General features: G+C 39.8%; 1 protein-coding gene across 1 annotated transcript; it reads left to right on the forward strand.

Moving 5' to 3' along the window:
- The first annotated feature begins 1,912 nt into the window (after window positions 1–1,912).
- LOC144657022 (cell death protein 3-like) lies at window positions 1,913–26,316 on the forward strand. The gene is made up of 4 exons (XM_078517302.1): window positions 1,913–2,361; window positions 5,088–5,523; window positions 8,252–8,841; window positions 24,284–26,316. The coding sequence occupies exons 1-4, from the start codon at window positions 2,050–2,052 to the stop codon at window positions 24,449–24,451; spliced, it is 1,506 nt and encodes a 501-aa protein (XP_078373428.1). The 5' UTR covers window positions 1,913–2,049; the 3' UTR covers window positions 24,452–26,316.
- Window positions 26,317–26,443: the final 127 nt, after the last annotated feature.

The raw sequence follows: 26,443 nt of genomic DNA on the forward strand, positions 1-26,443 counted from the left end.
TTTCAGACGCTTTAGTTACGTAATCGGACTCCGAGGTGCTCGCGCTACGAAATTGCACCTTGCGTCGCCATTACTAGATTCGCAGACTGATCATCTCCGCGGTCGCAAACACTGCATTTAATTACAATGGTTTAGCAAACGCTACGATGAGGACTACTGCACACGAATATCGCAGCTACGCACACTGGACTCACACGCTGTTATGTCGACTATAGCTCTCCTAAACGCCGTAGTTGCGAACAGCAGGGCGGCTGCAGTGTCGTTCACTGCACGGGTAGTCGTCGCAGTCACAAACACGGGATTCGCATGTGCTGCAGTAACGTAAGCTGTACTCGTAAACACCGCAGCACAAACACCGGACTCGCACACGCCGTACTTGTAGTGATATACCGCCCTTCTACACTCCCCAGTTAAGTACACTGGTCTCACACGCTCCGTAATGACCAACGGCGCACTGATAAACGCTGCAGCTACGAACACTCGCACGCGCGGCTGTGACGAGTTACAGCACTGCTAATCGCTACAGTCAGGATCACTCAAAGAACTTCACCAGGCGGCTCGGCAGCGTGCCTGGCCGCCGTGGCTGCTGTCGTCGCGTCGGAATGCCATAAAAGTTGTCGTTATCTTCCGCCCGCCTCTGTCGCCGTTTCTACCTGCGTTTTCGTTTCGCGCTCTCGCTCCGCGGGGAATGCAAGTCCCGGGCACCAGGTCCTACCCCCCTTGTGCTGCTTGGAGCCTTCCTCTCCTTTGGCTCGTCAGTTTGGAGTCGGTTTCCATAGCAACCGTCCAAGCACCTACCTCTCAGTCGGGTCCCCGCCTTCGCTTCGGGGGCTACTCCGCTGGTGCCTCATCCCTTTGCATTCCCAGCCAAAGCCTGCTCGTTGCGTAGCGTAACAGACATTAATTGAAGTCAAGCTTTGATTGGCATAAGTTAATGGCGTGTAGCGTAACCTCTACCTGACGCAGCCTCGCTCTCGCGCACCACGCTTTTCGCGCGCTGTCGTTTTGCTGACGCGTACATTCGCAGTTTGCTTCCTCGCCGCAAGTAGCTAGTTTTTCGTCTCCCACCCTCCCATCCCCCTTTTTCCTATGTCCTTTCTCCACTGGCTTCGGCCAGTGTGACTTATGCAAAGGGCCTCGCTGTGGAGTCGGTTTCCATAGCAACCGTCCAAGCACCTACCTCTCAGTCGGGTCCCCGCCTTCGCTTCGGGGGCTACTCCGCTGGTGCCTCATCCATTTGCATTCCCAGCCAAAGCCTGCTCGTTGCGTAGCGTAACAGACATTAATTTCGATTTTAAAAGTTTGGCATTTACTCATGCTCAGTTCTGACTACCGCTGATCTTTGCGGGCACATACGCGCGCAACACGCGTGGACTTCCCCTCGCTTCGGCTCAGGATTTCATGGGATTTAGCCAGTTTCAGTTGGCGCCAGTTGTGCCTCTTAGGTCTTACTTTAAAGTATTTCTTTGTCTGAATAATCATGTGTTTGACAACGAACTCAAATAAGCTGAAACGAAAAAAGGATCTCCGACAAGATCGATCGTAGCACATGCGAATTTGCTTTTGTAACTCGAGCAGTGAGATCCGAAAACATTTTGACTGACGAACATTAAGTTTACTTAAAATGTTCTTGTTGAAACAACTTCAGTTGAAAGCGGAATTTTTTCTTAAATTGAAGAAAAGCAACCTCGCGCTGGGCCACCATGTTTGTTTTCCTTTTCAAATCTCGCGCGTGACTCGTGGGTATGAAGCGTGACGCGCGCTAGTCACCAGACTTCCCACGCAAGAAAAACTGGCGGGAATTACATAGGAACTGCGCACGCGCGCTGCGTTTGACCGCTGCGAAGGGGACGAGGCACGCAGTCGGCTCACAGGCTGCACGCTGCAGCCGAGAAGCAGCCGAGCAGACTCCTTCTTGGTCGAGCCGCTCGGTCGGAGACTGCGGACTGCAGTCCGCCCCCCGCAGACTGCAGCCCGCAGTCTTTAGACGTACCACACCCGACCGCTATTCGCTCGAGTTTCTTGTGCGAGCAGAGGCAACAAACCACTATGCCTGCCCGTCCTGGATCTACATCAACTGAGCTTGATCCTGACGAAGAACAAGCTGTAGTTATTTCCTTATCAAGAGATCATGATCAAGAATGTTCTTCTTTCGTGTTCTGTTTGAAAATCGTTCGCGATTTTCAGAACGACGAAAGCGCTGGTGTTATGGGAAACCCATTTCGCCTCGAGGGTAGTTCGTACATTTGGCCAAATGATGAGTTAAAGGACAACAATATTGAAGTTGGATCGATAATTTCGTACCGGCTCCAAAAGCCTTTCCAAAAGCCACGTTACTTAGGCAACACGGGAAATAAGTTGGTAAGTCTTGTTACAGTTTTAGTGTAATCAGAGCTGCCACTGTATTCGACCTTATTCGTAAAGCCACTGGTCGAAAGCAATTGGGTGAAAAAAAGCTTTTAAAAGCCGCAGAAGGCAGATAAAACGACACACACGAGTCGACTAACATTTCATTTAACTTAACTAAAGTATTCGGATCAAGATGAGACTCAATCTGTATTGTTCAGTGCTTTGTTCATAACCGCCATAGATGTCTCTAAATTTCTTTAGTTCGGCGAATAGACCCTTCCACGGTTTCTGCCGCCATCTTGGTTGGGGGGGGGGGGGGGGGGGAAACACGGGAAAATTTACAGTAAATGTATGGGAAAAATGAAGAATGAAGAATCTAATGTCGAATAATTAATTTTGAACTTTTAAATGGTGTCACGACAGCTTGAAACATTAGATTTTATCATATATTTTTACATTCATTCAGATCACTACACCTTTGCCTTTAAGGATTATGCATCAGTCAATTGAAACCCCGGCCCCCCGTCCCCCAGGACTTACCCGGGAATTTAACATTTACCAAGTGTTAAAACCCGGCTTATTGCCCCTCCCTAGGGGCCTAGACGTCTGTTAAAAGCCCCGCATAGCGGGGGCATCCGAATCAACTTTCAAGAAAAAACCGGAAAAAAAAAACCTTGATTTTGTTGCAGAAGTTGAAAAATCTATTTCTTTCATTTATTGTCCATATATAGTAATGAGGTCGGAAAGAAACCTGATGTAGTTTGTTTTCACCAAAAACCTATCAAAAATTGTTTTTCGTCTTCAGAGACACAAATTTGTCAAATTTAAAACCCGAAATTAGCTATTATGAACACGCCTGCCAAAAGATCCATAATATCGGCTTGTGATTGCCCTACAGAACGTATTTCAGCTTTTGTTGACCAACTACTTCAGCCAATAGCACAGCGACAAGCTTCGTATGACAGACTTTAATAACTTCATTGAGAAGATTACACTGCCGTGCCTCAACAGCCTAAAAAAGCTTTTCTTGTCTCATTAACACTGTATGCGAAGCATACGAAGAATTTCATCAAGAAAACCCTGTCGTACCTAACAGGTTTTTAAGAGAGATGCTCAGTGTGCAAGAAAGCTTGTTCCAATTCAATGGAAAAGATTATCTTTAAGCACATCGAACAGCCATGGGCACAACAATCGCCGCAGTTTCTGCTGTCAGCTTCACGGCCAAAATCAGTAGAAAACGAAATACGCAGACAAGTAGCAATAAACATATCCTTTGGAAAAGATTTATTAACGATGCCTTTCAAACTGATGTGGACACAAGGAGAGACAAAATAGAAGAATTGCTTCTAAAGGTAAACAGCTTTCACCCTACGATATAATTCACGGCTGAAATCTCAGAAACAGAAACTTACGGTGGCCCACAACTGTCACGGCAAAAGAAAAAGACTCGTGGCAAAAAGAAAAACCTCACGGCAAAAAGAAAAACCTCACGGCAAAAAGAAAAAACCTCACGGCGAAAAGAAAAGCCTCACGGCAAAAAGAAAAATAGGTCCGCACTGCGTACATGTATCTAGTGCTAAGCTTTACAGTCAACTCTCTCTTAACGGACACCTCTATAAGATGGACACCTTCACAAGACGGACACCTGGTGATGGTCCCTGCCGTTTTTCAGTCATTTTACTGTAACCAAACACCCTATAAAACGGACACCTCTCTAACACGGACAACGGACACTTTGAAATCATTAACGGACACTTGAGAAGTTTTTTTTTATCCAGTTTTATTACTGTATACCAAGCTTACTGACCACAAACAATGACGCTTTAACGGATTACTTTTCTGCTTACGTGTATGACCACTAAAGGGGACATTTTCTACTTACAGTATTACAGCTTGTAGAAGCTCTCAATTTTTACTTTAACAGACAAATACGGTCCTTTTATTATTTTAGTCTTGTTGCAGTTAGCAAAGGTTTGTTACATTGTGCAACTGTTTGGCTTCATTATCTCAGAATAATTGGTGTCATGTAACCTCGACTTTCTACAGAGCGGACACCTCTGTAAGACGGACAGCTACGGCCGGTCCCGAACATGTCCATCTTAGAGAGAGTTGACTGTTTTGAGCTTTGTGCATTACTGTAAGCCCGTGAGGCTTTTCTTTTTGCCGCGAGTCTTTTTCTTTTGCCGTGACAGTTGTGGGCCACCGTAGAAACTACTTTCTTGGAGATGATGGTGTACAAAGGTGACAGATTCCAAGTACAATGAGTCTATTTTTATCGTGCGAACACATTAAATACAAACCCAGGCGTCACAAAGGCTTTATCAAGGAAGAAGCGTGGAGACTTTTTAGAACGGACTCCTCGGATTCCTCAGAACGAACATTTTGAGAAAAGCATTTAGTCCTTTATGTTAAATCCCGGCTGCCGTCCCTGCTTCAGGTGATCGCGTGTTGTTAAATCACCGCTCCATGGCCCAGGTCTACTGATATTTTGTTAAAACCACTGCCCACCGGGGCCAAAGCGCCGTTAAAAGTGCGTTAAATCCCGGCTTTGGACACGTTAAATCCTGGGGGTCAGGGGGCCGGGGTTTCAATTGACTGATGCATTAGTTTTTGTATCAGGCTAATATAATGGACATGAAATTTCTTTTTTGACTGGAACATTAAAGCCATGCTTGTGCTACATGCAGGGCTGCCTACTTCTAATCAATATTAATTGTTTCTATCTTGTTTATTAACAGGATACAAGCAAAGTATTTTCATGCCTGTACTTAGCAAATCAGAGCTCCTTGTTTGGTGGAGTGGTATATCATGGTATTAAAGATGCATTTCCAAATTCAGTAATTGCAAAGTCAAAAGATGTGTATCAAACTGAAACCAGACCCAGTCCTCCTTATGTCCTACTTAACATTTCCCAAGCTCTCATTGAAGATGACAGAATCAATATTACAACAGGGTTAGGCGAGGAATTAAATTTGAGGAACCGCAGTGTGATCCACACTACAAACTTGATCCAACCAGTCAAACCATTGTCCAAAGAAGATGTCGGAGATGTCGTTTTGCTGGTTGGTTTTGGGTCACACAAAACAGGAAGTGGCAGATACCAAGCAGTCTGTGAAGGTATCCTCTTCAACCCAGTTGAAAGTACACAAGTCCACTCCCAAGGCATCTTACCTGGTAAATAAATAAACTAAGTATAAAATCCAAACTTATTAAAGGAGCAATGTCACTGTTTACCTCATTTTTCTAATTCCTTTCAAATTAAAGAAAACCTCAAAATAATAGTTTCTAACATAGAAAAACAACAGAGGAGTAATAAAAAGGCAAAAATAACCAAGAATGGTTCCGACTAATTAAGATAAGACAAATTTTGAACGACAACTTTGAAAAACTTTGCCAAAAAGTATGTTAAAACAATTAAAAATACGTCAGAAACACTAAATAAATTTTTGCGGGTCTTTAATTTCGCTATATTTTCAAAATCGCAAAAATTAAGTCCCGTGAAGTAAGGAACAATAAGGTAGTAATAAATTGCAGATCCTTTTCAAAAACTAAATGAATCTTTTCCCCCAAACTTTTTCTTTACCACGGAATTTCCTGCACAGGTAAAGATCAATGGTTACCATTGAAATCCTTTCAGTGTTCAATTCTGTAACACCAGCAGGCAGCAAACCATAAACAATGTACCCACTGTCATAAGTAACCAATTATATCAATTACATCACAATTTAAGGATTTTTTTTACCTTCCATAATGCATTATCGTCACATGTACACTGTTACAGTAGTGCGAGCTAGAAAATATGTTTCTTTAATTTTCAACTTATGAGTAGAAATTTGCAGAAAACATTTTATTTATCAGCAGAGAACACAACAAATTGGATAAGAATCCATGTTGCACATTTTTTGACGCGATTGTTAACTATTGTACGAGCAACAATCGACGAACATTACTCAAATTGCACAGAATTTATCAGGGATTTACCAGCTGTTTTACTGTGAATTTAAACATGGTTTGCATGCTTTTTCTCAGTCTTTCAGCAGTGGTGAGTACAAAGCTAAGTGATAGATTTCTTGGTATCAGAAAACCACTTTCCTAGCTGCTTTCCGAAACAGTCGTTTTTTTGATTCAACCAGCTGCAACATAATCATATTGGCGATGTATTTATAGGAGCCCCTTGCCACAGGGAGCAGCTACTTAATACAGCCATTTGATGGTCTGACAAGCAAATGCAGCACAGAAGACTTTCAACCTAAATTACAGCAAAATAATTTTTGCTTCATATGAGGCTCACAACCAAATTTGCAACCTTAAAAATTTGGTTGCTTTATGGCCCTACCTTGTGAGGTTGATGGCCTAAAAGCAACCTAAATTTCTTTGCCTGGGGCTGTTTGGTTCACTTTGGTCGCCCTTAAGGCTCTCTGTGCAAGGTCTTAATTGGGCCCTTTTTTGGTTCATTTGGGCCACAGAATTTCTTATGGAATTGGCTGAGTTAGGTTTATTTTATTAGGTTTTGCCAAGTATGTGCTACAAAACTTGATGATTACCTCTGTGAATTAAAGTGACAAAATCAAAGCTCATTGCAACCAAATGTGTCTTCCAGGCGTTATAATGTAAAGATACAAGCAAATGAGATTAAGTTTGAAAACTGTTCAGCCTAACAATATTTCAAAAATCCATATTGCAATCTGTTTCAATCTTCGTCACTTTTGGCCATCCGTAACTTCTTTTGTATTTGCTGTGTTATTGAAATGTTCCTTGACAGTTTTTAGAGGTATTTTTTTATTTCACCGTCGGAGTTTGATGGTCATTTCTTCTGCCTAAATTTGGCTAAAATGGGGGACGCAGTCCCTTTAAGGTGGCTCCGTAGTTATTCCAGGCGCACTCATCCATGTCAAACTTTTTGTCATATCTTTTTCGGCTTTGATGCAATGGCTATGAAACTTTGGTAGAACTTTTGGCTATCATTCAGTAAGTCAGCTGGCGTTTAACTGGACCCCACTATTTGGATAAAATCGCATCCAGTAAAAAATTTTGCTGATATATTTTTGCTTAATTGCACAATCAACAATCGGCTAGGCACTGATTTAGCAAGCATTGGGGAGGCTTCTCACAAAAATTTGGGTTTGTGGCTTGTTTCGTGGGCGAGCGTCAAGTATAGAAACTTTCAATAGAATGTTAGAGCCGGGTGTTAGAGTTGAATTTACATGACCTTAGTAGTTCTGGACGTCTGCTCCAACAATTTTCCTGAAATGTGGCTATGGTGTGTATCAAGTGAATAAAAGTTGTACCAGAAATTTAGCAAAAATATATCAGCAAAATTTTTTACTTAAATCATATTACTTGGGCAAGTACAAAATCCATCCCAATGGGGGGAGGGGGGTTGGGCAGACTGCAGATTGTAGTGGTCACTATTTCATGCACACTCCCACTGAGCCCAATTAATTTGATTGAGTTCCTTTAGGTTCCATTGTATTCGATTTGAGGCTGGATTGTGGTTGCAAAACATTTCTAGCTGTTGCTAAGACAGGCTGTGGATTTTATAACTAGTATGTTCAGGGTGAATGTAAATTTTTTCAGTTGTTTTTTATTTGGTTTGATTTGGTTCAGTAGTTCAGAAATGAAATTCTCCTTCACATGAATTTTTGGGTTTGATTGTGTTTGATTACACTAATAAAGAATGCTTAACAGTAACTTTAATGGTTTGGCTTAGATTATTACAGTGATAAACAACAGTTAATTGGTTAAAGACTTTTATGTCTAATACATGACTGTACAGCTGAATGGATGCAAGGCAAAGTTTAACCTTTTGGTTACCTTCTGCTAGATTGAATTCATTTTAGAGATCATACTTCAAACTTTCGTCATTAGTTTTCAGTCTTTTTGTTTGATGTTCTTCTTTTAGGAAATCCTGGATTCCCATCTTATAAAATGAACAGCTTCCCACATGGAAAGTGTATAATCATAAATAATGAGAGCTTCCATAATAAAGCAGTGAATCCAGATCGTGATGGTGCCAAACACGACGAGAAAGGGCTTAAAGATCTCTTTGAGGAACTTGGGTTTGTTGTGGATATTAGAAGAAATCTAACTCAGAGTGAAATAAATGAAACAACGAGAGAAGTGGCAGGTGAAGATCACAGAAACTGTGATGCTTTTGTGTTTATCATCATGTCACATGGAGAAGCCTGTGATGTTGTGTTGGGTGTCGATGGTAGACCTGTATATGTTAAAGACATAATGACTGAATTCAAAGCAATCAAACGTTCAACCCTCCGAGGAAAACCGAAGTTGTTCTTCATGCAGTGTTGTAGAGGATTGTTACCTGAATTTTTGTCTCCCCCTAATACTGACAGTTTTGAGCCTAGTCTTAACTGTGACTCTACTCTAGCCAGTGGTGTTTGTCCACAAGAAGCAGACTTTCTGCTAGCCTTTGCGTCTGCACCTGGCTATGTTTCCTATCGACGTCCAGAGTCTGGCTCTGTGTTTATTCAAGTGAGTATATGAAGGTTTCATCATTGTTCAACTTTTCAGTCACACTGTCCGTCCCCTGACAGAAATAAGCCCACTCAAAAATACTCCAATAGTGGGTTCCCCTTATTTTAGACCCAGCTGTGCTATAAAAATATAATGCCCTTGGGATCAGCAAGGATTCAAGGCAATGCACCAGGGCCCAGGGTGGGTCAACGCTATTTACCGGATAAATTGCTATCCAGTGGATAAGTCATGACAAAAGATACTGGTGGATAGCGTTATTCACCTTTTGAACAATGGGGGTCCAGGTGGGATCCTGCTGGATCCCACAAGCCCATGAACAAAGGGGGTGGGATCCATCCATGCCACCCATGATATTATACCTCTATGCCACATCAAAATTTATAATGCTAATAGGTACTTAAGGTGGCTCCATAGGGTACTCACATATGATGTGGCGTGCGTTAGTGTCATACTTTGAAATGTGATTTTGCATTTGTTTTTAGTCCTAGTTCGCTAAAACTTATTAAATGCAATCAGCAATGATGAAATAGTGTTCTACAATCATCTCTGTTAAAATAATGGGTTCAAGTCGAGAATTAAGACTACCCAAACAAATGCGTTTTTTAATGTTTAGTTGGCTTTAAGTGCGATTTTCTATAATTTTCTTCGGTGAAATCTTCCGAAATTTTTACAGTACTTGGATATTACATGGAAAAAAAATTTAAACAGGAAAAAAGTAAGGGTTGTAAAGGCAGATTCTTTGTTATCTAGAAATTTGTGTGTTTTCCCTCTGCGTAAAAACATGGCTTATAGATTTTCTTAAAAAAACGAGCGCCACGTAAAGCAGAATAATTGTAACCCCCGTGCCAAATTTAACGAAATTTCACCGAAGGAAACTCGAGAAAAACTAAACAAATAAGTTGCCATTTTTTCCCCAGACATTTGTAACAAAAACGTCAGCAGAATAGAAATTATCCAAGAACGCTATTTGAGCATGCGTCAACGTTGAAACCACTAGGCGCTCGATAACAGTGTTTACTGAGCGTTTGATGCAATTTCATGAAGAAGATCTACAAACTCATAATCTTTGGAAGATTAAACAACATTGTCCGGCCTTGGAAATCTACTACGGATAAAGTTATCCTTTGAAATGTTTAACATAAATCCATGGTTGATCATTTTTGTCTGAGCTCGCGTCAGCTTGCGTGCGCAGATTCCGAATGCTTGCATCATCAGTGCGCGCGCTCATAAAACCCTATGGAGCCACCTTAAGCTTTTATAGTTTATTAATCCTTGTGAGTGCAAAAGTTTAAAAAGAAGGAATGTAAGGTCTAACGTGCAAGAGAAGAAATTGTTATGAAACAGCTTAGTGGTAAGATTTTGTTGTGGACTAGCTGGCTTCTCTGGAATCAAATAATTTAATATCAGTATTACATATATATCCATGAGGACCCGCACGCCTTAGCAACCTGCGATAGTGTCGGCCATGGGTACATTCAGTGCACCGATTTCGCAATAGTTAACAATAGGCGTGTTGACAGATCTTGCAATTTGAAGCTCGGTAAAGCTCGCAGGAGGAGTGCAAAACATCAGTCACAACTCATCACTTGACAGATGTAATGAGATGTTCGCCAAGACTTTCGCTATAAATAACTTTATGTATCTGCAGGATTCGGCAATTAAAGTGATGTGGAGAGATCGTATTTATTTATTTATTTAATAGCCGCGCTATGCAAGCAAAGTCAATATTAAATATGAATAACGTAATAAATAATAATAATAATTGACGAACAAAAAACAAAACAAAACACCAGAAAGCATTTGTATATAACATCAAACATTTGTAGGGGAAAAATAAATTTAAAATTAATTCCCCTGCTTTCAAGAATGTAGTCCGCAAAACTGGGCCACAGCTTCGTTTTCGTCGCTTTAAAATTATGCTCTTGAGCACTGTATCGCAGAATGAGAAGACGAAAAGCTCCAGATTTTCTTCGGGACTGAAGCTGCGCGCGGTCTCGTAAGATGATGTTGTCAACACTTATACGTTACGTGGATCAATTTTCGTATCTGGCGGTAGAATAAATTATGTTAAGCGGCGCGCGAACTCGCTTGGCGGAAAAAAAGTCAGGTATGTCACTACAAACATATTTTGATTTGAGAATTGTATGCTTCAATAGCACGATGGTCATATCGACATTGGTCAACTGAATCGGTCATCATTCTAACGAAGTTGCATGAAGCGGCCTGGACCGGGCGCCAGGAAGATACTTCACAAAATATGCCAAATCGTTCATGTTACTGGCGCACGAAAAGAGAATTGTTCTGTCGGTAGTAAAAAAGGTTTGTCGTGTCTGTTATGCAAAAGCACCTGTATAAGCTTGCCTGCGGATTTTCTTAATTTTATGTTTCGATCAGATAGAATTTTCACATCGATGGACCGGATTGAATGCATTGTGTCCAGGTAAGTCTGTTCCGTGCTTAAATGTTTACAACGTGGTCAAACCGAGTGATGCGAAAAGTCAAAATCGAAAATATCGATGATTGCGAGAAATTCAATTATTTTACTGTTACTAAACCAACTATTTCATTACATTTATTGGGGAACAAACAATTTGGTTGTCAGAATGTGGGGATATTTGATAATGCCATACTGTTCTACAACTCCTAAGTGCAAATATTTAACAACTGCAACAGAAACACTAGGTGGCACGCCCGTGATTCTGTGAGTAAGAACGTTATGGCATTATGAAACTTCCTGCATAATTTTCCAGGTTGTATCCAACTCTAAATGGTTTTTTAAGGGGCAGGGGGAATTGGGCGAACAAACAATTTGGTTGTCAGAATGTGGGGATATTTGATAATGCCATGATTTTCTACTAAACTCCTAAGTGCAAGAACTGCAACAGAAACACTAGGTGGCGCGCCCGTGATTCTGTGAGTTTATAGAACGTTATGGAATTATGAAACTTCCTGCATTTTTTTCCCGATTCTATTCAACTTCACGAAGGGGTTTTTCACGGGGCAGGGGGAATTAGGGTTGTCCGAATGTGGGGATATTTGCTAATGCCATGATTTTCTACTAAACTCCTAAGTGCAAGAACTGCAACAGAAACACTAGGTGGCACGCCCGTGATTCTGTGAGTAAGAACGTTATGGCATTATGAAACTTCCTGCATTTTTTTTCCCGATTCTATTCAACTCCACGAAGGGGTTTTTCACGGGGCAGGGGGAATTAAGGTTGTCCGAATGTGGGGATATTTGATAATGCCATGATTTTCTACTAAACTCCTAAGTGCAAGAACTGCAACAGAAACACTAGGTGGCACGCCCGTGATTCTGTGAGTTTATAGAACGTTATGGAATTATGAAACTTCCTGCAGTTTTTTCCCCCGATTTTATTCAACTTCACGAAGGGGTTTTTCACGGGGCAGGGGGGGGGGATAAGGGTTGTCCGAATGTGGGGATATTTGATAATGCCATGATTTTCTACTAAACTCCTAAGTGCAAGAACTGCAACAGAAACACTAGGTGGCACGCCCGTGATTCTGTGAGTTTATAGAACGTTATGGAATTATGAAACTTCCGGCATTTTTTTTTCCCGATTCTATTCAACTCCACGAAGGGGTTTTTCACGGGGCAGGGGGAATTAAGGTTGTCCGAATGTGGGGATATTTGATAATGCCATGATTTTCTACTAAACTCTTAAGTGCAAGAACTGCAACAGAAACACTAGGTGGCACGCCCGTGATTCTGTGAGTTTATAGAACGTTATGGAATTATGAAACTTCCTGCAGTTTTTTCCCCGATTTTATTCAACTTCACGAAGGGGTTTTTCACGGGGCAGGGGGGGGGGGGGATAAGGGTTGTCCGAATGTGGGCATATTTTATAATGTCATGATTTTCTACTAAACTCCTAAGTGCAAGAACTGCAACAGAAACACTAGTTGGCACGCCCGTGATTCTGTGAGTTTATAGAACGTTATGGAATTATGAAACTTCCTGCATTTTTTTACCCGATTCTATTCAATTCCACGAAGGGGTTTTTCACGGGGCAGGGGGAATTAGGGTTGTCCGAATGTGGGCATATTTTATAATGTCATGATTTTCTACTAAACTCCTAAGTGCAAGAACTGCAACAGAAACACTAGGTGGCACGCCCGTGATTCTGTGAGTTTATAGAACGTTATGGCATTATGAAACTTCCTGCATTTTTTTCCCGATTCTATTCAACTTCACGAAGGGGTTTTTCACGGGGCAGGGGGGATAAGGGTTGTCCGAATGTGGGGATATTTGATAATGCCATGATTTTCTATTAAACTCCTAAGTGCAAGAACTGCAACAGAAACACTAGGTGGCACGCCCGTGATTCTGTGAGTTTGTAGAACGTTATGGAATTATGAAACTCCCTGCAGTTTTTCCCCGATTCTATTCAATTCCACGAAGGGGTTTTTCACGGGGCAGGGGGAATTAGGGTTGTCCGAATGTGGGGATATTTGATAATGCCAAGAGAGCTCTCTTGATAATGCCATGATTTTCTACAAAACTCCTAAGTGCAAGAACTGCAACAGAAACACTAGGTGGCACGCCCATGATTCTGTGAGTTAGGACGTTATGGCATTATGAAATTTTTCCCGATTTTATCCAAATCTAAGAGGGTTTGTTTTTAAGGGGCAGGGGGAATTGGGGCTGTCCGAATGTGGGGATATTTTATAATGCCATGATTTTCTACAAAACTTCTAAGTGAAATCGGCATATAATTTGGTAGTTCGAGTTTGAAGAGATTTGATAGTGCCATGATTTCATATTGTGCTTGTTAAGAATGCACCTTTTTCTTGCTTTCCGTGTTTTTTGTGCGAAGACATTTAGAAAATTGATCGCATGAAACATGTTTTTACATTCATCAGTACAAATAAAGGATCAAAAGCCCCTTTGGGCTCAGTGTGTCGTGTTACGTTTTCGCGTCTTTTTATTCGTTATTCCATAACTTGCTGGGTAATTTTCTGGCGCACAGCTAACTTATTCGAGGCGTGAAAATTCATAACACAATACTCGCTATTCTTGTACACACCAGCTCACGACAAGCTGAAAGAGTGTCTGCATTTAATAATGGATGGACACCTTAGCGACATGGACAGTTTTTGATACGCGCTTATAAATAGCAAACAAAAACATTGCGATATCTTTGATCGCTACTGTGCAGTTTGTGTTTTCAGATAATGTTTACGTTAGCGGGCGCTCTGAGCTGCTTGCGGTTATTAACGTGATAGGTCTGTTATCAGTCAACATAAAAGGTTGTGACTACGATGAAGACAAAGAAACTGAAACTGAATTAAATACGTGAGCATCTCGCATTGAAGAAAAACGAAATCAGTTGTCACTGAAGCAAACACAGAATGAAAACTGACATAGCGAACAATTGATATAACTACTATCGAATCAATCCTCAAATTAAATTTTTCACGCGTTGTTTTCCAGAAAAACTTACAATCGCGGCTTCACGCCGTGCCGCAGTGACTGCGCTGCGTGAAATGAACCAAAGTGAACGATAAACAGATTTAAACATTGTTTTAAATGATTTTTAGAACTGTACACTGATCAGTATAATCCGTTATTATTCAGCTATCCCGCTTACTGGTACAACTGTTATCTTTCTCTGTTAAAAAATAAAATAAAAACCAAATAGAATGCAAGCTGTGATTACGCTGAAATTGTCAATCAAGATGAGATTCACCTCCAACTGCGAGGATTCACACATTTTTGCGTTTCTGCTATATAATTACATATGGCGTCTGTAGCAACGTTGGCTTCCAACAGCGAACAGAAAAATGTCCTATGCGGGTCCTCATGCACGGTTTGTTGAAACATTCTCCAGTCATAAAAATCCCTCAACAATTGCAAAGCACTCAGTCATCAGCTTCTTAATTATCAGCGTGCAAAGAAGTTAGTGTCTGCTAGCCTGGGGCTAGTAGATTTTGCAATCGGGCTAGTGAACGGAATCTTTCACTTGCTCAAGGGGCAAGTGAAGCATCATATAAAGCGTTGTGCTTATGAAAATTTTTTGGGACTAGTGAAAATTATCTCAGGCTAGTACATTTGTAACATTTTTTAAATCTAGGTTTGTTGCCCAAATTCCAAGGATTTTGCCAGGAAAATTTCAGTGCTGGGGGGGGGGGGGTGCATTCCCCGTGCCACCCCCCCCCCCCAGCAGTAAATTTTTATATGCCTCTTTATTCGGCTTTAAGCTCGTGTCATTTTTTTGGTCAATAAGGTCTCCCACCCCCCAGGTCAAATTGCCTGTACACCTATGATGGCTGCCACATCTCACCCATTTGCATTGAAAATGACCATGTGTACATTTTACTGTAGATCTCAATCTACATTTATTTGTGAAAAATCATCCTATGTATTTTGAAATACATATACCAATTTTGGCATAAACTTCCCACAAAAAAAATGATTTTCCTTGAAAAAACTGTGCGCCTTATAACCGAATAAATACGATACATGTTTCCATAACTTCTGGTTAGCAATAAGAAAATCGCAAATATATATAAGGTTCTACAGTAAATGGTTTGAACCCAGGAGTATCAGTAGTTCGTATAGTGTGATCGTCCGGGTGAGAGTAGTTCTGAGAAGAACTGTTGTTGGTGACTGACGTTTCGACAACCTGAGCGGAAGTCATCTTCAGAGTCACTTGACTCTGAAGATGACTTCCGCTCAGGTCAGTCACCAACAACAGTTCTTCTCAGAACTACTCTCACCCGGACGATCACACTATACGAACTATATATAAGGTTCTCTGCATTTATCTCAATAAACTGAAGATGGCATAAGTCGTGCCGAAACATGTTTTTTTAATTTATAGCTAAAACAGTTCAAGCCCATCACAAATTCTACTGAGAAAAAATCTGTTGTATTTTATTAGGAAAAGAATTAAAAACTTGACAATGTTTGCCAGAGATGTTTAAGGTGATACCATTGACAAAAAAAAATTGAAATCAATTTTTTTTATATTTTGCACAGTTGTTAATGACAACTAGTAAATAAAAAAAATGAAATAAAAAGAGGGAGTCACCCTGCTTGTTTTTGCGCTTTAGAGCTTTAGTTTATAAGTACTTTGTCAGTTTGTATAAACAAGATTTAAAAACTAGCCTTGGTTGAGAGGTGCTCATCGCGTGCAGAATGTTTTTACTAGATTTAGAATATGAGTATTATCCTTTATTGACAAAACAATGTTACATTGAAATGCCTAAATTTTGCCGAAAAAGCAAACGTAATGGAATAATAGGGCTATTGAAGCAACTGCCGCTTCCATTGAAACACGTTAAACGTCACTGTAAAACTGTTCAAGGTAATTAAACAGACTTCCAGTAAATTATACAACTTACAGCAATGCAACAAGATTTCGCTTCACCATACAATTTTCATAATCTCGATGGCATCAAAAATGGCAGAGGCTGACTAGGGTCCTTTAAAGACGATTCAATGAGAAATTATATTATAAAATTGACAGATCAAAAATTCTTAAAACTTGGATCATAGAGAGTCGTTTTATCTTAAAATTTATGTAATAATCAAAGGCTCTTCGAGCCAACTTATTCGTACCATGTACTTCATGGATTGTTTGTACATGTTTTGCTGCTTTCTTGTTTTGAAATGCATGTGTACAATGCAATGCATGCCTACAAGCTTCATAAAGTATGCTGGGTGCATGGATCTTCTTAATTGTGAACTGAAAATGAGTAGGGTTGGTTAAGTGGTTTGTTGTTGGGTTCCAAGTATTTGTGAATCTGCAAAGATAGCCAACAGGTAGTAGTATGTTTCACTTCTGCTCACTCCAAAGAGTTAACCTGTGCGTATAACCTTATCCTTTTACTTCAGAAGGGTACATCTCTAAAATACCTATACAGTACTCCCATTCTAGAACAGAGTATCCAATATTTAAGACATTTGCTGGAACAGGGTGTAATATTTCAATGGCCCAGAAAGTGGGCCATTGAAATAAACTAGATTTCTAGACTAGGGTATCAAAAATTGGGCTATTCTAGAAATACGGATTCTTATTGAAGACCTTGGTAACACATACATACCCACCACCTGCCTAAGAAACCCCCCCCCCCCTGATTAGTTTCTTGACAACAGTAGATGGGGCAGTTTAACAAAGCAGGTGGGCTAGTGATGCATAAAAGAATTGTGCTACGTATTGATGCTTGTGACAGTGGCCACGATAAAAATTTCACATTCTATGTCCAGCCTCTCCCATAACTTTTCTTATGGTTGAACAACAACAAGAAACAGCTTGTGCGGACAACATCAACTTACGATGAATAAAATAACATACATTTATTTATAATTAAAATTACATCCATTCAGTGCGAATGAGAGTATATTTAGTTGTAAAATTCATTAATAATTCATGAGGGTGCAAACCAATCCCAGCACAGTATTTAGATCACATGTACACAACTGTAAACCCCAATACAAATCAAACAATAGAATAAACTTTTGATACAAACTCCTGCTCAGCTAATTAGTATTCATTAACTTTTGATACAGATCTCTACTGATTTGCATAATAGTACTATGCATTCTTTTTATTGTTCTCATTTCACAAGTAGAATAAAATATTCACGGGAGATCTGTATGGGCATTTACAATGGCTCGCCTATCGGCTCGCCATTGTAACCGCGCATACAGATCTCCCGCTCATATTTTATCTTCTACTTATTTATCTTTCATTATAAACCTTATGTCTTTAATTTGTCCCCTTTGATTGCAAGAATAACTAAATTATATAATAACAACAACACTGAAGATGACAAAGTCAGTATATTAAGTTCTTTATCATCATTGACTAAATTTCTTTGTCCTCTTTGATCCCAAAAATGCTTGTGGTCATCAGCAGCAATAGAATAGCATTCCAAGGAATAGAGCAGTCTTGTGAGATTAATAAAACACACAGTTTGTACCTTAGTTGCCATTATTGAATTTTAGCAACAGCAACAGTAAGGATGACAAAGTATATTTACTTCATCTTCATTGGCTTAATTTGTTTTCCTCTATGAAAATCTCAAAATCCTGAAGATTTGTTTAACTAAGAAGAGTGTTGGGACTATTAATTAATTTCCTGGACATCTTATTTGACTTTGTTTTGAGATTATATCCCTTGACTTTTCTAAGTGACTGAAACATGCCATCCAGTTTTCATCTGCAATAATAATGGGAGAAAAAAAATATTGCAATTGATAATGCAGAGTTGATTCTCAAACTATGAGAACGAAGAACTGCTTGAATTATATAATTTAAATTCTATCCGCCCAAGTTCCTTGCCTTGACATATTTCTCAAATATTAAAGCTTGCCAAGAATGTTTAGTATTGCTTTCTATAAACATTTTAGAACTACTGAAATCCAAGACTTCGACTTCGCATGTCCCTGTCATTGACAAATCAACAAGCAAACCTTACGAGCAATGAAGTACAAACGTGCCAGCAAACATGAGACATCGAAGACATCCAGTCTTGTTTGCTCTTCTTAGCGCTATTATTGATGGAAAATGTACAAAGTCAACAACAACATAGACAGAAAAGCTAGAATATTTACATAACAATTAAACACGGAAAGGGCTTTGCACAATATTTTTCACCAATACATCGCTTTAATCGATCTTAGAAGGATCACAGTCGTTTGGTATTTCTATTGTGTAATTAAACTGCAAAGCTTTTTGTCTTCTTGACAAATATAATTTCGATATTTGAAGAACATGTTTTTACTGATAAAACGTGTGGACATTGTGGTTACGAGCTTTCTTCTGGTTGGATAGTGTGTAAATAGTTCACATCTTCCACGAAGCTCAGATACACATGTGAAAAGAAATGAAATGAATAGTTGTTACCGTTTTAGATTACTGAATTGCGTTTTGAATTACCTTTCTGTCAGCACGCATCTACCGGGCAGTGACAATCATTGTTCATGGATTGAGCAGCAAATGAAATTTGAGAGAAAGATGCGCACGAACACGTCGTGTAAAACAGATGACGTGAGTCACAGGAAATGAGATGACGTGACAGGAGACAAAAACGTGCTGCTCGGATGTCGTGTTTTTATCAGTGAGCTTTATAAACGTTTATTAGTAAAAACTCAGCTGTGTTCTATTGGAAATCCGCGAATCTGATTGGTTCTCCCACTGATTTCTATTCGCCGATAGAAAACAGTCGCGCGCAAGAGTAGCTCTTTAAGCGGTAAATTTTCTAGATTTTTGTCTTTAAAGTGCACAATATTGTAGGTTTTGGACTGCAATCCTTTAGAGTTTCTACTAAAACAATTAGACTACTCGCCCTCGTTTTCTATGAGCGATAGTCAACTCGGCTGCGCCTCGTTGACTATTTGCTCATAGAAAACTCGGGCTCGTAGTCTAATTGTCATATGACAAGCGTAACTCCATAGTTAAAGTTAAAAATAAGTTCCATGAAGAAATATTGGTGTGATATCTCTAAATTTAGATGTAGATGTAGAATCTCAACAACGGGAGAGGGGTAGCGTAAAAATTTACTTCCAGCTGCCTGGCGGGACTTCATTGCGTGTAACAGCCCACGTTAAAATGAAACTTGATTACGTGTGTCAGCACATGATAAAATAAACCCCCAGGTTGTCAACATTTCGACTTTGTCATACACGTTTCCTTTTTTAAAAGTTCCGAAATTGTGAATTGATGTAAATTTATTTATTACACTATAAAATGAAGAGCGGCGGGAATAAACGGCCCCTGGACTTTCTGACTAAATCGAACATTATCGAAACAGCTCCAAATTGCGCATGCAGGTTTGTTTACGTGTGCTAAACACTGTCCTGTGTTGCATTCGGCTGGTCTTTTCTTCGTTTTTCAGAAATTATGTACCGTATTTTCTCGATTAAACGCCGGGCCCCGAATAAACGCCGGGTCTCCGAGCCAGAGTTGTAAGTAAGCCTTCCAGGCATTTATTTGAGGTGTAATATGGTTAAGGTATGATGGCAAATTACGTTCATGTCACAAATAATGACTTAAAACCCTTTTTTAATAAACATTTTGCTTCAATAAACTGAACCATTCAAATAAACGCCGGATCCACGGAGCCAAGTTTGAAATAAACGCCGGGGGCGTTTAATTGAGAAAATACGGTATGCAAAAAAAAAGGCATTTTGCAGGCTTACGTTCTCCCAGTCAGCTAGCAGTCTGAGTTTTCCAACGCATCGCGTGTACATCTTTCCCTGTAGGGTTTTCTAAGCGTCTACGGAAGGCGAGAAACCATTTAACAAGCATGTCTTCGACTCGCTTCGCATGTTTTTTGTTGATTTGAGTAGAGTAGGACTGGATACTGCATTGTGACGTAAGGTCACATGTTAGAGGCGGAAGAGTTTGAATTGAGCGAAATGGCGCCTGTGAAAGTAAAACGGAAAAGTTTATAGTTTTAGCTCGAGTGCGGCTGCCAGGTGGTTGAAGGACATCATTAAGTCTGAATACCCGTAAGTTTACAGCATCGCTCGAAGAACTGAGTGATGTTTCTGCCTTTGTTTTGTACAACAGCGCTGTTTAGCGCTTCGGAAAAAACGTTGCAAACAAGGTAGTTTTGAGCCTGGCCGCATAAAAAGCCTAAAACAAGAGGTTTCTTGCCGGGAACTTCGTCAACACGAGTTTTACAGAGTCCGCTTGGGTTCTGCCGCGACAAAGTTGGCAAGAAGTGACCTGGTTTTAGACTTTAAAAAATTCTTTATAGGTTTGGCAGGGGACCTTCCCTCGCAAAAAATTTTTCTGTGCCTCATTAAATATTCATCAATCAATAAATCAATCGATTTGTGCCTTAGTTTATCTTGTTTTCGCGGGATTTTGTAGATGTGTGATGATGTAAGGAGTGGAGATAGAATTGAGAGCAAGCCGGCGGCACTTAACTGAAAGCAAAACTAGTATAATGTGACAACACGAGCAAACGTATTCAATCAACAATCAGTCTTTATTTCACTTTCACCTCAAAATTACAGCTAATGGTAACAGATTACAATAGTCTTGCCCGAAACAACAAAAAGTAGCTAACCGCAAGCAGACTGCAGTGAAAGCTAGCCGCTTGAAACGCTAATGCTAACCCTAACCCTTAAACTTGGGTTTAGCTTTTTAACCCTAAATTTGAAATGAAACCCTAGCGTCAGACCCTAACCCTAACCCTTGGGGTTTAGGGTTAAGCTTTTTTCGCTAGGGTTAAGCTAAGGGGTTAGGGCTAGGCCTGTAATCCCAAAACTTTAGCTGACTTCATCGTTTTGTGAAACAAAAGGTTTCCTTTGTTTATCGTTTGTAAAAGAAAAGACAAAAGAAGCCGCGCGAGCAAAAACCTTGTCTTTTTGCATGTGTAATTTTTCAAAAACGAAACAAAGACCAGTGAAATGAAAGACAGGACATTGTTAAGCACACGTAAACAAACCTGCATGCGCAATTTGGAGCTGTTTCGATAATGTTCGATTTAGTCAGAAAGTCCAGGGGCCGTTTATTCCCGCCGCTCTTCAACTGATTTCATTTCTTTTCACATTTGTATCTGAGCTTCATTGAAGTTATTTTAACGTTACTTAGGGGGGCAGGGGTAGCATGTAAAATTACTTCCGTTGTACAACTTCCGTCCACACATTTTTTGCCCACGGCCCCACGCGCTGGTCGACTTCCGCTTCCGTCCACATCTGATCCACTATAATACTCAGTCTTTGAGAATGAGCTAATATACATTTGATACATTTTCGGTGACGTGCGCAGATCGTGCATTTCTAAAAAGAGAGTTGACGTAACTTTATTTTTGGTTCATTGTGCACGTACAGAAATGTGTGCGGGGTCGTGTGCGGGTGAACATGCGTCACGTCACGAGCCAAAACCAACTCTACTTCAAACGTGCCAAAAAAATTCCATTGAATATTTTTTAGATCGCTCTTTATACTTTCTGTTGGACATAGACAGATTGGGGTCAGGGCCGAGGACATGTTGAGGGGGTCTCAGAAAAGAAAAAAAAATGAAAATATACATTTGATAATTTTTTGTAATAACGACACGTGCGGGTCATAGTCGTAGTTGACGTAGCTTTATTTTTGGTTCATTGTAGACCAATAGTTCCGAAATTGTCATTTGATGTTAATTTATTTATTACACTATACAATAATTTCATTTCTTTTCACATTTGCATCTGAGCTTCACTGAAGTTATTTTTGGCGTTACTAAGGGGACATGGGTAGCATATAAAATTAGTTCCGTTCTACAACTTCGGTCCACACAATTTTTGTACACGCACACTTCCCTCAACATCTGTATCACTTCCGTCCAGACAATTTTTGTACACGCAGATTTCCGTCAACATCTGTATCACTCTATTACTCATTCTGGAGAATGAGCTAAAAAGGGGGGTCACCATGCTCGTTTTAAAGAAAACGACCATTTATTTCCCTGCTGAACATTTGCTGAAGGAAACCCTGTAATGCTCTGTGTGTGCGCGGTCGTGCGCACGCTATATGTCTCAAATATTATGCACAGCAAAGATGTGCAATGCAATTCACTGGAATCACCTTAAGCAAGAAAATTAGTTTCCTTGCATGTCCATGCTGGAAGCTTTTCACTCAGAGCGAAAACCAGTGGGCCTCCCAAAGCATAGTCTGTTTCTTAAAAGTTCTTGTGTATTATAAGGCAGTTTCATTTTTGTAGTAAATGATAAAGATGGTAAATTTTAAGCTTAAAATTTACCATCTTTATTATTTACTACAAACTTGATGAATTCGACATTGCTGATCCTAGCAGTATGCAGGACGCGTGTCACTTATCAACCTAGTAAAATGGCCCAGCTCACAACAAGTCTCTCGTAGCTCAGTTGGTTAGAGCGCCCAACCGGTATCTGGGAGGCCATGGGTTCGATTCCCATCGGGGACTCAGAATTTTTCTTTGTCCCATGCTCGTATCATGTTGAATACTTCATCTTCAGTTTCGTTTTATTGATCAACAAAATCTAAAATAAATTGACTGTAAATTATTAGCTGCCAGAGAACAGCTGAAATTCAGCCTATGCTGGCAAAGGAATAATTAACAGGGTGGCCTGGGCCTGGTTCATATTCCGGTCGGCGTTTTTTTTTACCGGTAAATCGTTCCAGGCGCACATGCCCAGCCGACTCCTTGGTCACGGTCACGCAAATTTTGATGTTTACTTGTGCTTGCTCGTTTAAAATATTACAAACACTCTGCTCTATGTTTAGTGTGAAATGTATGTTTGTGTCGTTCAAGCGTCTGAATCTTAGCGAGCACTGAATATTCACATTACAAACCAAAAATTGTTTTAACATGTCCAAGCTATTTATAAATGAAACCATTACCCACGGGGCCCAGGCGACTCATTGCCATTTTTGGTCACGCAAGTTTTGATGTTTACTAGCAATCGGTTGCCTGTAGCTATAAATAATCATTCACATACTCTGCCATCTGTTTTGTGTGATATATTTATTTTTTTATGCTATTCAAGCATTTGGCTTGGAGCTAGCACTGAATATTTACGTTGCAAAACCGAACCGAATGTCCAAGCTATTCATTTTTTTCTATTTATTTATTTTTGGAATCGAAACGAAAATTGCAACCGCAACAAGAATGTGTCAAGACATGCAGGGCCGTAACCAGACCTTTGCCATAGACGAGGCAAGATCTTGCTAGGGAGTTCTGGGTGCATGCCCTTTAAGAAATTTTGAAATCTAGAAGCTCTGACACGCTTTCAGAGACATTTTTCATGACGTATTTGTTGAGAAAAATTAATGCTGTTCAACTGGGGATTATTTTCCCAAAAAACATATTTTGTTTTTAATTTTGGGTAAAAATCAAGACGAGGCAAGTGCCTCGTCTTGCCTCTTGCTAGTTACGGCTCTGGCATGGGACACATGTCATCGCGAAAATGGGAATTACCTGGAAAATCTCGCAGTAAGGTATGCTTTATTTACGTACTATGAATCACAGGACTTCTCAAATGTGGCTGATAGCAGTGTTTTTCAATCAAAATAGCAGTTAACTACAAGACGTTTATGGTGCGCGGTGCCATGCCTTTCTAGCCAAAGAGGTGGTTAAACACTTCTATATAGCCAAAGAAGTGGTTTAACCATTATTTGAAATTATAAAAGACGGCAGCAAAATCTATCCACTATGCTGTTAGAATCTCACCTCTTGCCTGTTAGACCTTAAATTTCTATAGGAATGTGCCATTGAAAGTGATCCAAATTCATATTCCTCTCCATAATATTGATTCTCTTCCCTGTCCCATTTGTGTCCATGTTAAAGAGGTTTCCCAGTAGCTTTGGGGTCATTTGTCCAAACTTTATTTTTGAAAAATAGTCCTTGGCATTGCTATGTGCCTTTTGTAAGCCTAGCGTTTAAAGTATAATACCAATTTTTTTTAGAATCACTTTGATTGTTCATAATCTGTTCTTAGGTCTTGATAGATGTTATTAGAAAACATCACCAACAAAGTCACCTGATTGACATGTTGACAGAGGTCACTAGACAGGTGGTGGAAAGAGGCACCACGGCAAATGACAAGATGCCGAATGTTCAGGTGCCAACTTGCAGTCACACGCTTAGAGCCAGACTGTTCCTGTAAGTTACAGAGTACCTGCAGAAGGTGATGACCTAATGCAGATCAGGAAGCAAATGAACTGCATGCTGACTGACTGCCAGAGCTGCTATTAATTCTGTCATCAATAACAATAGTTTACAATAGATTCTCATTTCATAATAATAATAACACCAACAATAGCAATAACAAATTATAACAATCATTATAACAATGATGATGATGATGATGATTTTGTTAGGGCATAAACATCATAGTTAGTAGAGGGGAGTCTCCCTCAACTAACTATGATAAACATGAATTACTATTCTAGGCGCTTAACATGATAAGAACTAAAACTTATAAATTAAAAATGTATATGATAAATATATTTGTTTACAAATCTTTCAGTGGAATGAACACCCTTGGATCAAATAATAAAAAAATATTTTTTTTCACTGATTACAGCAGTGTATGTTAAAAAATAGCTAGACTCTGACTATAATTTTAAACATCTTTTTATTGAAACAACATATTTTGGTGATTCTGTATATACACAGATGTGTATTGAAAGTTGTTTTAATAGGTAAAATTAATGTTATGTGCCAATTTATTGGTTGCCACTTGATTACAGCCTGAAGTATGATTGATTTTTGACATTGTTAACTTTTCAGCTAAAATATTACTGTATGCAGGTCAGTGCATGAGTATAAAGTTCCTCCTTTGCAGAAGCTCAAAGGGCAGTTTGGGGTGGACAAAATCCCTAAGAACAGTGAGCATAGGCGTTGATGTAATCTTTTGCTCCTGTAGTCACCTTAATGAAATGGATTTATCAACTGACTCCCTGGAACTATGCAGAGGAGAGACGAGATAAAGGGCAATAATAATTCTACAGTATTTATAATTAGATTGTCTTTTAGTAAATGTAGTTTTAAAAAAATAACTTAAGATGTTGTGTACATAATGTCATGGGCCAGTTTGAAAGATAGAGGCTTCAGAAGCATGAACTTGTTTTATCATTTGTAGATAGCATGGCTTAATTCTATATAATTGCAGGGGCAGATCCAGGATTTTTCAAAGGGGGGTGGCTGTTTACCAATATTTTTTGTTTACTATATTTTTCAAGCCCCAGTTGTTTTTATGGGGGGAGGGGGTTTCAGGCTTTAAAGGTAGTTTTTTGAAAGTGGAAGTGGAAATTATTTTGGGTCTGAGGCCCATATTTCATGGAGCCATAGGCTCCATCCCCCTAAGGGGGTCTGGGGGCATGCCCCCTCAGAAAACTTGAAAAGTGGAAGCCTCTTAGACGTGATTTCCGCGATTCTGAGCAGCTTTATACAGCTGTCAATTAAGTTATATAAACCACGTCCGTGGAAATTTTTAACCCTTTGCAAAGTGGCCTGGGGACAACTTTGGCGACATTGCTTGCTTGTGAAATCGCTTCGATCCGAAAAAACGGCAGGAAAACTCACTAAAAAAGATGTAAATGGCGGAAGAAAATCATTCAAGCAAGGCTAAAACAACTCTTGAAAGCTAAAAGGAATCTAATTTTTTTCGTTCGTAAAACAGGCTGTCGAAAATCCCCTCAGTGTATTTTGGAAAATGGCCGTCCTTAACTTTGAACGGCCGCCTGACTATGAAAAGTGGATAGGCATTGTCCTTATTTTCTATTTTAATATGTTAATTTTCATTTTTCTGGTGGATCAAGGGTGGTGGCTAGCCACCCAATCCACCCCCCCCCCCTGGATCCGCCCCTGAATTGGTCAGTTAAAATATTTTGCCCATATCATGACCAGGGCATCTTAGCAGGCAATGCTCTAAATAAAACAGTTAGCATATTGTAAACAGTCCGTTGGTATGGCCCAGTAAAGTAAATGTAGTTGGTCCTAAAGTAATTAAAATGGTTCTGTAATTTATCCATTGCTGTTTTTTCTTGTGTCTGGATATTTATTTTGTCTGTTTTTTTTTTAATTTTTATTTTTATTAGCAAGTGATTTCTCATGTCCCACATTGACGACTGCTCCCGGGAAATCCCTGAAATCC

The sequence above is a fragment of the Oculina patagonica genome, chromosome 6 (genome assembly GCF_052425735.1).
Source record: "Oculina patagonica isolate OP01 chromosome 6, crgOcupat, whole genome shotgun sequence".
In the NCBI taxonomy this organism is placed as follows: Eukaryota; Metazoa; Cnidaria; class Anthozoa; order Scleractinia; family Oculinidae; genus Oculina; species Oculina patagonica.

Bases quoted from the DNA above. Each gene is read 5' to 3' on its own strand.
- LOC144657022 (XM_078517302.1), top strand. From the start codon at position 2,050: ATGCCTGCCCGTCCTGGATCTACATCAACTGAGCTTGATCCTGACGAA. The intron at 5,524-8,251 runs GTAAATAAATAA...TTCTTCTTTTAG, and splicing joins CTCCCAAGGCATCTTACCTG to GAAATCCTGGATTCCCATCT. The intron at 8,842-24,283 runs GTGAGTATATGA...ATCTGTTCTTAG, and splicing joins CTGGCTCTGTGTTTATTCAA to GTCTTGATAGATGTTATTAG.